The 13,430-nt window shown below is 39.8% G+C and overlaps 1 protein-coding gene across 1 annotated transcript; it reads right to left on the reverse strand.

Annotated features, from left to right (window-relative positions):
- Positions 1-11,968: 11,968 nt before the first annotated feature.
- Positions 11,969-13,380, reverse strand: c2h15orf61 (chromosome 2 C15orf61 homolog). The gene is made up of 2 exons (XM_063898753.1): positions 12,580-13,380; positions 11,969-12,471 (listed from the first exon to the last, which is right to left on the reverse strand). The coding sequence occupies exons 1-2, from the start codon at positions 12,920-12,922 to the stop codon at positions 12,344-12,346; spliced, it is 471 nt and encodes a 156-aa protein (XP_063754823.1). The 5' UTR covers positions 12,923-13,380; the 3' UTR covers positions 11,969-12,343.
- Positions 13,381-13,430: the final 50 nt, after the last annotated feature.

A 13,430-nucleotide genomic window follows, 5' to 3' on the forward strand; every position in this document is an offset into this window, starting at 1 on the left:
GAGATGTTAAGTCTAATTTTGATGAAAGCTGGCAGCACAAGGGTCCTATACTAGCCGTATGGAACTAAATAATACTTTAAAACTGTTTTGAGATTATATATTTGACTAGTATCATTAAAGAAAGTGTCTATGGTGGGTTTTTAGTCTCAATAAGAGCAATTTTATAACTAAATAGAAATCGCTCTCTTGGCCTTTGACAAAGCAATGGCAGGTGTGAGTGTACTTTTCACTCATGAGGATAATACAATCACAAAGAAAACATGGCAACTGTATGCCTACATTTGCACCAGATTATGAAATAACTAAACAATTGGAAGGAAGAAACTTGTTAATAGTAAGGTACCAACCATCAAAATGACAAAGCGCATTTTCTCAAGTTCTGGTTTGAAGAAGAAAGAAAAAGGAACCCTTAAACGTCCCACAGAGGGGAAATGTACATTTTGCATTGGCATGCAGTAGCACTGAGTTGAACCAGTGACCCTCCGTTTCCCACGCAATGTTCCTATGGACTTTGCGAACACCACCCTATAATATGCCTTAAAAGAAATATCTTGAATGCTTTCTGAAAGTTTGGAAACACTGATCAAATGTAAATGCATTATTTCCCAATGTAAAGGTCATCACTTGGAGCTTTTAGTCGATGCAATGCAGGACTTTTACATGTATTTACTCTAACATTTCCTCAAGGAGTATCTAGTTTTACTTATGTAAAAGGCTTGAGTACTTCTCCACTGATGGTGAGACACGTAGCGCGTCTACATGCATTTACAATATGATGGCCGCAGTAAAGCCATTTTGATTTTCTAGAGTGAGAGGCAATAAAATGTAATTACAACATGTTTTACTATTGACTTCAAGACAGAGTCACAACAGCCGAAGCAATTTCATGCTGCCTGTAAAAACAGAATCCAACGAGAGGGAAAGGCAGAGTCATGGTTGAGTGGCTGGGGAGAGAGAGTGAGGTATTGATGGCCCTCAGAGGGCCAACATAGACCAGAGCAGACACACGCACTGTACACCTCAACTAGACAAATCTATTTCAGACACATATTAGATAAATATTTATACACCATAAACTGTACCAATATATCCCTCGGGAAAGGGAAGCTATTCCACAGCATGTCAATAACTGATTTCACCAGCAGATAATCATTTTTCTCTCCATGGAGGAGCTTGATATGACGTCGATACGACCTGTCAGAGTTCATTTTGGCTGGAGCAGTTAGAGCGGGCGTCACTGAAGGATATGGCACCCTTCTATTCAGGTTCATTGATTGGGAGGCAGTGTGTTAGTGGGGGGAGAGGAGCTGGCTGTCATGTCTTATGTCGTGAGCTGTAGGAAGGTCTGCAGCTCCATTTGACCGCAGTGTTGTAGGGGACACAGGGGACTCCGGGCCTTTTAATTGTCTCATTGAGACTTGGCCGGGTACAAGTAGCCCTGATACACAGGAGGAGGGGGCGGGTTGGGGGGAGCAGAGGAGGGTTCATGGGTCTAAAATGCGCAACACTCCTCTGATACGATGAACATATACAATCAGTCAGGATAAAGATCTCACCCTTGGCGGCATGAAAGGGGGAAGTGAGCAGCTCTCAGGAAAAATCAATACGGAACCGCTCATTTTGGAGGGACATGTGTGTCACAGTCAATAGGAGTTAATAGGCTGGGTTGTTCAGTGAAGACAGGCGGCTTGGGAGAGCAGCCCACTCTGACAGCTTAATACATACTGAATGGCAAGCTGCTTGCATATAACAGTCACTGTGGACGCATCAAGTGTGGAATGGAGCCTGATGGGCGCAGGCAAAAGTTAATTATAGAATAGAGCTGAAGGTGTTACGCACAGAAGTACAGAATTAACCATCCAGTAATCAGAACAGACACGTGCCGCTGACCCACCACACACACACACACACACACACACACACACACACACACACACACACACACACACACACACACACACACACACACACACACACACACACACACACACACACACACACACACACACACACACCTTTATTCTCTATTATAATGTGTTGTATTCTAAGACGGTGCCATGCTAGGTGGCAGCTTGGTGCAGCAACTCCCGTTGTGTTTATTTTTTTCCCGTCTTTTTACCATTTTATTTTATTATATTTGTATTGTGTTTTGACTATTTATTTTACATGTATGAATAGCCACGTTTTTTTAATTTCTCACCCTTAATTAGATTTATATATTAGAGAGTATTCTAATCTATTCTGTTTTTGACTAATATTTGTATTGGCATTTTGTTCTTTCATAAAAATACATTCCACAAATGTTTAACCATCAAATAAAAAATTACAACGGAATTCTAATCTATTCTTTATATTTTATAGTGTCTGATTAGATGTTCTTTATTTGTATTTTATTCTATTTTTAAGAGAATTTGTAATTCTTGTTTATTGGCCGTCAAAATGCTACTGTGACAAAACAATCTCCCAACTTCGGATGAATAAAGGATCTATCTATCTATATTTAATATACACTGCAGGAAGGTATGTTTAAAGCTGCCCTTCTGACTGATGTTTCAGAGCATGACCTGCATCACACTGTGTGGATGACAAGTCACTGTGTTGGTCCTCGTGTCTCAGTGCACACATGAGGGAACAAAGGCAACAGATAACGGCTAAATACTATGTTGTGCTCACCTAAGGGCTTCCCCACAGCCTCATGTGCAGATCCCCTTCCCTGCTCTAATTAATCAGCGTTGCACCAACAGGCTCATCACAGGTTAATTGGCTCAGAGGATGGGTGAGGGACCTTGTGGCGAAAACAAACAGAGGCACATTTCCAAAGGGTTTTGTAACATATTTTAACTTCAACTCAACCAGACACCGATCAGCCAAACACAGGGAAGCAGATAATAATAACTTCATTAATTGGGGTCTCTGGGTCACACCGTTTGGTTTCATAAAGAAGGATTCTCTTAATTAGAGCCCATTAAGACCTCATTTGGTTTATTATCATCTCTTAATTTTATCCATCTAATTAATAATTAATTTCAGAATTAAGAAAGCTACAGTTTTATTTTCAAAACACAGGAAAAATGCAAGTCATGGATAAACGGGGAAAAAAAAGAAGCTAGTATTAACCACTACTACTGAGTTGAGTTTTCAGTCAATAAAGTCTGTGAGAACAATCTTCACAAGAATAAATACTGTTTAGGATTAAGTGTTGTGAAAAATAGAGCTCAGTTTGATCCTTTTAGCATTGGTTACGACTCAGACATGAGGAGGGAAGGTTCGGCAGTCATACTGAGAAAGAGTGAGAAAATAAGTAAAAGGGTCTTGGCTCCAATTGACATTTCAATAAGTGGAACAGAGCATTAGCAATCCATTCCCAACTTTTCTGAAACAATTATTGAGATGATACCTCCAGGCGATGTATGTTCCTGGTCCCCGGAGTCCTGCTGGCTGAAACAGTAATTGACTAAATTGTAGAACACATCGGGGCCATTTACAAATTTGCCAAAAATGAATCGTTTAAAATGAAATGAGGGTGACTCTCAAATTAGCAAGGAGTATGATTGAGATGTGGCTCTGGGAATTAGGAAACATGATTTAGAGCTCTGCAGGAGAGAGCATCTGTGAATAGTCCAGTATTACTGCTCTGACTCGTATTTAAATATCACTGTGGTTCAACACATGTTCAGTAAAACACCACAGATCATATTTAAATGTTTGACTATTCATATTTAAATATTCAAGTGTGTGTGTTCAAGAAACATAAAGAGATAGAGACAGAAATATACCAGTTGTGAATGCAAGAGAACTAAAACATTTCTTATTTCTCCTGCATGTTTGATGTCTATTTCATTGTTTCTTTTCCTAACAAAATGCATCTAGTCTTATACTTGACTGACTAGACATTAAAGTGCAAAACAAATCAAAACAAAAGCTGCTGAGCTATAACACATAAGTCACAGAACTGTAAAGAAATGTTCAAATTCAATATAAATAATTTGAGCTAATAGGAAAAGTTCTTTAGATAAAAATAACAATGAAAAAGAGCACTGTGATAAATCACGCAACACAAATCTCACTGGTTTAAATCTATTGTGCTCGAAGGTGTTTGGGAATGTGATCTTAGCTACATTTTACAAGGTGTACTCATTTCTGAGAAACATCAGCACATTACTGTGACTGTTTAGGGCTGACAGCTTTGATTGATTGTTGTGCAGACACTGTGTTGATTGTTGCCTGTTGTGCCGTTCCTGTGGCTCCCAGCAGCCACTACTTTCATCTCACCCGGGCTACACTCTTCCAACCAGTGATGAGTAATTACTAAGTTCATTAGCCACGCTAGTGGCCTAGACATTTATTAAAACAAGATTTGTCCTCAAATCTCTCCAAGGCTTTTTAATGTCCTGACTGCAACTGCCATTTAATAAGGCGATGATAACCTTCTCCATAAGGGATATCAGTTTACAGGTAGAACTGCCAACATGAGAAGAAGGCAAAGGTTAAACTGAAAATGCTCTGATAGTGTCCATTGTCAGAGGTTCTTTAAAATATGTGATAATAATATTAAAATTCTGAATAATGTTTAATAGTGTGCGGAGTCACCAAATAATTATAAACATAATAGATAAATTACCCTTTTTTTCCCTCTTTGTATCTGCTAATGATCAATTTTTGCGTTTAATAAGCAGGAAATCGTTTTTTGGTAGCGATTTTACAAAAATTGAGGAGAGAATGTTTTAGTAAAAATGGAAAACACTACATGGGACAGTTCATTCAACATAAGTCATGTTCAGGCTTCAGCTGAACATGACTGAATGAATGATTTATTTTTAAGGATTCGAAGTTCAAGTTTCTTTCTCTACAGAATCAGAGGTGGAAGTGTCAAGAATCCCACCACCTACTTTTAATCAAGTTATTGCCGACTACGAGAAAATTAAGGAAAAGCAAATAACACCTCAGTAAAGACGAAATTATACAAACCATCCTTCAACATGAGACCTTTCCTCCTTAGCTGATGTGAAGTGAAATAGCCACAAGCTATCTTAGTGCAGTGTCCAAGTAATTTTTCTTTAATAGGAAAATTGTTACTTATTGATCTGCACTTTGTAAAGCCTTCCAGCAATGCTCCAATCACCACAGCTGTCAGATCTTGGAAATACACCCCGTTCCTTTGCGATTTGATGGCACGCTGACTCTCATTACTGGCACATTTCCAATGTTAATTACCTACAACATAACATCATCTCCTTCAAAACAGTCTCGTACGGGCCACTCGTGTCCCGCCAGAGGACAGCGGGGGGGAAGAGTGATAGAGCGAGGCTGGAGATACCGTGCTTTGCTTGTCTGGAGCTTGTGTTGAATCTGTGCACCACTGAGTCTGGCCATTAGGCTGCATGATGGGCTTTTCTTTTCCAGACCATTTCCCATGGTCAAAATAGCATAAAAACACCATTTTGGTTCAATAGCAAAGACTTCAACTGAATAATCACAAGGGTGAAACTGTAACTATTACAGAGGCACCTCTGGGATAACCATACATAACAGGGGTGTCAAAAACACTGTAGGTTTTCTGGAGGGCAAAGTGTTTAAAGTGTATGCTGTCTTGCTCCAACATCTGCTTTTAATTACTCAATTAGCGCAATCATTTAGTCTCCTTGACATTCATCCAAATGGCAAATCATAGCCGGAAGTTGTTCTGTTCAAACAGAGCGTTGAGAGGAGTCATGAAAAATGCATAGACGATAATGTATATGGATACTTAACTAATTGAACCAATTAAAGGGAGGGAACTGGTTTGAGTGAGAACAGCGTCGGCTTTGCCCTCGAGGAAGAAGCTTTGACACATCTGATCTACAGCCTCCCCTCTCCCTATTCACAGTCCTGGGCCTGAGGTCATATTTCAGCAGACAAAAGGTTTTTTACTTCAGTCACACAGCGACAATGAACTAAAAATGTAAAAGCCATCCAGATTGAAGGCTGCATAGAGCATCAGACGAGACATTTTACTACAAAATAATAGCATATCCAGATTATTAAGGGGAAAACACATGCTTTTTTATTATATCTTTCCTCTGAAATGGGATGAAAACAAATGCAGGATTCGTTATTGTATATATAAATCAAATTTCTGTCCTCATATCTATATACTCAATGTCGTCTTGAGATCCAAAAATGTGACATTAAAGTATAATCTGATCTTTCTTTGTACTTCAGAGTGAGACTCCTCTCTCAGACATACCAACAGATCAACCCGAGGGTAAATTAATATCTACCCCGTTTAAGATGAGCTAGCTTACCCCCAATTTCCAAAGTTAAACCAATGCAATCCCCCCTCTTCCACAAAAAAAAAAGAATGATTGTACCCCTGCGGTGGTGATTTCCTGCATGCTATGGATGCATAAATAAACATAGGCATAAATACACAGAGGACACTGACTGGGACTAGCTGGCCAAGTGGGGCAGCTGTTATTAAAAGGGCTATTTATCACTGTCACCCCTCTCAGGTTGCATCCCTCTCTGCCCTCCAGCGATGTCACTATGCCGCACAGGAACAATGTGGCTCATCCAACCAAACCTACCCCCTCTATCAAACAGACACACACGCTGGTTGTCACAGCTACACAGAGTAAACATGTGCAGCCTAACCTGCATCCATATGTATATTGTGGGCATATCCTGGAATTGACTTCTGGTTTTGATGACATGGCTGAAACAAACAAAAAAACAAGAACCTTCCTTTCGATTTCCATCAAATACCCACAACACTGCTACACTGCACACACCGTTCATTTTCCGCTCTGTTACTTTATTGATTGTGGCCACAATTATCCACTTTTCTGAAGCACTGCATTAAGTGAATTCCCCCTTTGTTGGACAATAAGTACAGAAGGTTGGCTAAGTCATGCTATTCCTCAGCCTAAGGGGACAGTCTACTTTCTCCAGCACCCTCATCATCATTAGCAAGCCCAGATAAAAACACACCTCAATTAGTCCACCTCAGCTGGGGAGCCACATCAAGCGAGGCAGACGCTTCCAGCTGACCCACGCCATAACTTCACTTACAGCCTCTCCTGACGTGTCCAGACTGAGGGCGAACAATTACATTATAGAAGAATCACATATTGGTTGATGTTTTAGCATGCAACGGGAGCCTTTAATACAATTAAACCCATACATTTTCAGTCTGTGTTGTGCAGTTGGAAAACGGTATAAGTATGGCAAAGACCCTGAGGTAGAGAAATGTAGCCTTGGTACACAATGCACCATCAGCATGTTGCACTGATATGCAGTCAGCAAAGGACTTTCCAAGCACCCGTACTAGAGTTTTACGCTCGCATTGGCTTAAATAAATTATATGAATACAAAAGCATCTTTAGAAAATAGTAACATACAAGGTACACTTGCCATTGCGTGTAGAGTACATCACATAAGGGCTGCTACAAACAGAAATGTACATTATCGATGAACCTTTGCATTATTTCTTCTATTATCAATCAACGTGGATGACATCTTGTTTTGTCTGACAGACGGTTCAGTTTACTAAGATATTCAACAAAGACAAGCATCAAATTTTGCATTTCAGAAGCTAAAACTTATAGCATTTTCTCACTTTTATTTGCCAGAAAAATGTGTGAAAAGATAAATGATTTAGCACCTCTTCAAATACTTGCAAATCATTTTTCTGTCCAATAGACCAATCAGTTAATCGACTGATCTTTTCATGTTAACATTACACAGTTTAATTGGGAGATCTTGTCTTCATCTGCTAAGCCCCAACCAGCTTTTTAAATCAGATCTCCCTCCATTTCATCTAAGTAAGCACTAGTCGCTCACACCACCTATAAACCACTCACACACAGCAATCCACTCACGATTAATGAAGTGCTTACTTAACCAATTTAAAACCCTTAATTCCTATTAATTCAACATAATAGCCACCCCTCTCTGCCAGAATTAACAACACTCTAGCAGAAACGTACAAATCCCTGCGGGCCAGAAACAGCCGACCCAGCAGATTCCATATTCTCTGATAAATATGTAACAGTATGTATATCACTGTTAAAATGCATAACCCTCGTGTAAGACCCCTATCAAGTCTGCTTTACACCTGTATTACATTTCTCCCTCAATCAGCAGCTTTTCTGAGACACCGGCCTCCCACGAGGAGCAGAAACCATTACAAGGGACTGCAGCTCATTTGCAGAAAGATTGGAGATCACGCTGCATCAAAAAAGTATGTGAAGCATTTCTGAGGGGAAAATTGATTTATTCCATTTCTATGTTTGTATGCAGCATCAGTATCAATGTGTTTAATGTAAATCCCCAGTCTGGCATCGAGTTGCTGTGTAGGCTGCTGCTTATTGTGCAAGTAAGAAGCGGCATTTCAAACAACACAAGGGGCCTGTTCTGGGGCAAAATTGAAGTACATGCAGTATTTTTTATATAAGATATCTTGAATAAATGATCAAACATATATGCAATGTGACAAATTATATCAATCAAACAGAAGCATGCATCGTGCCCTTTTTCTGATCCACTGCTGCCGCTTGTTTAAGCTACAAAGACATTAGGCTGTTCTTTGGTGAAATAAAAAGGCATAAGCAAATAAATAAATATTTCTGTATATTTCAATTTTGACTTAGGAAAAACAGATCATGCAGAGCCCGTGGCTAGAGGAGCCTGACTGCATGCTGGTGGGGGGTAAAAGACAGCCTGGGGGATGTGGAGGGCGTCTGTTTTTTAATGAGCTGAAACTTTAAATACTGCATAATATATAATAAAAATGAATAGTTCATTTAACTCTCCGGATAAGTCATGGAAAAACTATTAAAATCCATTATTCTCTTAATGTCAACAGAGTAAGCATTGAGTATGAATGAAGTGAACATGATGACACATCATCAACAAGAAAGAAAAAACAAAATAATAATCAACTTGAACTGGAAGGAAAAAAAATGCCATTTGGGCATAAAGTTAAGTGCACAAGCTTAAGGGCAGCAACTAAACACAGTAAAAACAATGACAATGACATATTAAACTATAAAAATGTGGATCCACTCCCAGAATACATAATCATCATGTGTACCATGCTTTAAATGTGGAGAAGAATATAAAGGAACATTTGTAAAATTGTCCAGATTTTTTATTTACTGCAACTTAGTCCTAATGTCAGCTGGGGGTGGTGAAGAGATGAGTGACAGACATTGCAGCCACCCACTGACAGCAGCTTGGGCAACACCGATTGGCACAGCAGGAGAAGCATTTCAACCCTTCCCCCAACACACACACACACACACACACACACACACACACACACACACACACACACACACACACACACACACACACACACACACACACACACACACACACACACACACACACACACACACACATACACACACACACACACAATATATATAACATGTCATAAAGATAAATAAGAGAGAGGGGATGTAAAGATACAGAATTATGGTGCCTCTTGTCATCCCTTGGGTAAAGAAATACACCATAATAGATTTTTAACTGCTTCAGTATGCTATCCCTCCTCAACAAGGTGAGGTAGTGGTTCAAGTGTCAATGACAAAAAGTCAACAATTATTAACTGAAAAGTCTGCAAATAAAACAAAATGTTAACTGTCTCACTTAACATTTTATATATTGCCATTTCAAAGCTATACATATGTCGAGAACTGGAGATGTTTCTAGTAGATTTGAAATGAGGTTTATGTTTCCTTTGTCATATTGTAATTATAAAGTGCCATTTCACAGTGAATATTGTGACAATGTTGGCTGACACATCTGCATTGAGATGTAATTCCAAGCGTGATCCTCAAAGTGATCTGAGTGATGGCTCCGGTACCCTGCTGCTTGTGGAGCAAGCGAGAGACGGTGCTGGTGGCCGATCCAGAGGCGCAGTAATGATAACCTCGCCAGTGTTAGCTGCAGGGGTTGTTCACACAATAATTGTTTCTGCCAAGCCATATATCTATATGACAGAGAACAAACTGCTGTGACTCCCCTACTAAATAATGTATTTCAAGAATTGGCTGCATAAACTATTTCCAGATGAAAATGTTTTGTGCAATTTATTTTTGCACTAAAGAATCTGAGAAGTTATTGGCTAATTAGAGGATAATTACAAGTCTCTGCAAGTTGATTAGCAATTTCACTGTTGAACATTAACAATTTACAGCAACACTACACTCTATTTCAGCACTTGTTTTGCTTTACTTACCTAAATTCTAAACAGTACAAGTATTTAAAGATTTCACCTTGACAAAACTTATTACCAGCATCAGCATGCAATTAAACTTGCCAAACAGGCATTCATTCTGAGTTCATTACCACAAAAGACATGTGTTGGTTAATTTAGACACTTCAATAGGGGACTAGACTACCTCGGCTATTAAAAGGCATTAATCTCGCACCAAATGCTGATATATTTTGTTAATTTACATTATCTCATTTGCACTGCAGATACTTTAGACCTGCTCTGGTGGTGACTGAGTTTCGATGTGAAACGCTAAGCCTGTACTGGAGCTGAAGGGCTGCCCTCCTGCAGTTTAGAGTGACTCAAAGGTGAAGCCCTGAAAACGAATACAATGTACTCACATGCTCCACAGTTTAAATTTCAGCGACTCACTTCATCCTGTAATAGCCGCACACAAAGCTGCAGTCAGAAGCAAACCCTGTGCAATTGTGTCTGCCTGTACGGCGGTATCAATACAGCTCCTGGGTCAAAGGGTCAATGAGTAATTAAGACATGGTTGCCTGAGCATTCCCCATGCACACTTTCAGTTCTGATGAAAGATACGAAATGAGAGGAGGGGGATTTAAGTGCAGCCTGATACTACGGATCATATTTCTATAAGTGTGTCTAAATGTTCCTTGTTCAAGGCAATTAGTATGATTAAGAGATAGTGTGGTGTCATCACGCTGTTTAAAGAGGATTTGGCCCATGAATTCTGCATGAGGTTTAGACATCTCTTACACAACAGAGGTTACGATGTTCAGAATAAAATCAACATGCAAATTACTATACATCAAGGGACCCTAAATATCTCTTTAATATCTAATTTAGTAATTAGTGTGATGGTTTCAGCAAAATAAATACAATTTTTCGTTTGGTATAAAAGATGTGATAGTAGTGCTAGTATCAGTACGAGTATGTACAGTATTAGACTTGCATCTTAAAACCACAGGGAAGGAACAATTAACAATTAATGATACATTTTATATTAAATTAAAAGTACCTGTTCAATGTCCATTCACAGGACAAGTTAGTTTTACCAAGTGGGACAATCATGAAGAGCCGATACATCACAAACAGCATGTAGGCCTTCAAGTGCAAAGAAGGTGAAAAGGTGCATTGATTTACATGTACAACAAGAAATTAATCGTTCGGTTTCATTGTTGCTAAAAATGAAGAGGTTAAGGCCAGAAAATTGAGGTCGCTGATAAATGCTATTAGTAGGAGATGCTGAGGAGTGGGGAAATCAATATGGCAGTTTGTAAACCTGCCTCTCAGAGGGAGCATGACTTTGCAGCCGAGGGGAGTGTGCCCTGTCAGCAAAGCACATTACCAGAAATCAAAGGCCAGGGAAGGCCCGAAGGAAGGCATGTAGATGTGTCTGTACAAAGGCCACACTTTGGTAATTAAAACCTATTTTATCAGACCTGTCTTGTCACTAGTTTTTCCCCAACACTATTGACTATCTGTTGCATGCAGAGTGATCACTAATTTACCTTTAAATAAATGAGCCAGGGTTATTTAAATTCTTAAGTTTGTCACACAAAATGAAGCAAAAGACATTGTGTCAAATAAATAACACCACCTGGCTCACTTATGTGAATTATTAATACTTGTAATCTTGAAGGTATTGTCTCAATTTAAACAAGGATTCATCTAGGGAAGCTGGCTGACCTTTATAGCAGTGTGTAAAAGCCATGTTGCATACCAAACCCATCACATTTGAAGTAATGTTATATACTTTAATAATAATAATTGCAAAAATACACTTTCATGCAGCATTTACAACATCCTTGTGACTAGAAGTATAGAAATCCTAAACTTTCCATTAAACATTAATGGAAAGTTAGCTTTCCGTTCAAACACTGTCAGTATTGTATGTCAGTGTAATAACATGCTTAAGTGACCCGTCCTATGCAACTTTTAAATATTAAATAATTAAACACAAAGGAACCTGTGCAGTCAGACAACAGGAGGAGTGACACAAGAAGGCACTTTTGTCGTACGTAGGTCCAGCAGAACATTGAGGGGAAATGTTGTAAATACAGCAGCTTGGCAGAAAAGAGTCTCTTAAAACACTTGAATGAGTATTTTTTTCATGGTTTAGTACTGTGCGCCTTCATCTTCTTTGTAGGCGAAATAAACTGTGACAGGTCCAACACTTGTTTGCACTGTTTCTGCAGCTCCCACCACCATCCAGCAGCCAATGCCATAGGCCAAACAAGGGATGCCTGCAATGAAATAACACACTGATTATAAACTATTTGCAGTGTTTCAAAACAACATATTATCTGTATTTTTTATGTGAGTAAGGTCGAGTATTAAAGATCTTTACTGACCTAGGTTAAGAACTTTCAATATGGTGAAAAACTTGTCTTCATAGTCCAGGTTCTGATGAGGCGCTTTTGAGCAGTGATACTTTATGAAGGGGAAGCAGCCTGTCCTCAGTATCTGGTAGTTGGATCCCTGGACTCTAAAGTTAAAGTTGGACAGTCCAAACTGGTCATTGTGTACCGAGCTGTAGCGGACACAGTATGAGGTCCAGGGCGGGAGTTTGCGCTGAAGCAGGTGGCAGGTCAGCACCTCTGAGGCTGCGGGCCGCGGGACTGTCCTGCCCAATGTGCTCGGAAACAGCGCGAGCTTTATAACGACACCGTGCACCTTCCTCAAAAACTCCCTCATGACTTGTGCTGAGACGAGAATGATTCACCTTTGCTGCTGTTCGTGTTTTTGACAGGGCTGCATGCTAACAAGCTACTTGTACAAAGAGCTCAGACTCGCTTTTAAATGTACATACATATTTAAATAAGCTGATGTACCACAGCACAACTTCTACACGTCCTTCAAACCAGTGGGGCGCTGCATAGGAGGCACACAGGACAATTTGACCAGAGCGACCGACGTCAGCTAAAGTTAGCTAACAGCACGGTCCTAGCTAAACACGTTTATCTGCTGCAGATATTTCGTTACACACACGCCCGATACACATGCTTAACATACATTACACCTTTCTCTTCACCAGCAGAGAGACATGTATGTGTGCAGAGCTGCTCCCTGGGCGCTCAGTGCTGTGCTGTTCGCTCTGACCTGGTGCTCCTGCCAAAGTCCTCCGGTAGGAAACGCAGCGCTGCTTTACTGTTCCTCACAGCTACAACCTGCTTATTATTGTTATGCGCTTACCTGTTAAGCG

The sequence above is a fragment of the Eleginops maclovinus genome, chromosome 2 (assembly GCF_036324505.1).
Source record: "Eleginops maclovinus isolate JMC-PN-2008 ecotype Puerto Natales chromosome 2, JC_Emac_rtc_rv5, whole genome shotgun sequence".
In the NCBI taxonomy this organism is placed as follows: Eukaryota; Metazoa; Chordata; class Actinopteri; order Perciformes; family Eleginopidae; genus Eleginops; species Eleginops maclovinus.

Coding starts and splice junctions, on each gene's coding strand:
- c2h15orf61 (XM_063898753.1), bottom strand. CDS start 12,922: ATGAGGGAGTTTTTGAGGAAGGTGCACGGTGTCGTTATAAAGCTCGCG. Junction 12,472..12,579: donor ATTGAAAGTTCTTAACCTAG/GTCAGTAAAGAT, acceptor ATTTCATTGCAG/GCATCCCTTGTTTGGCCTAT.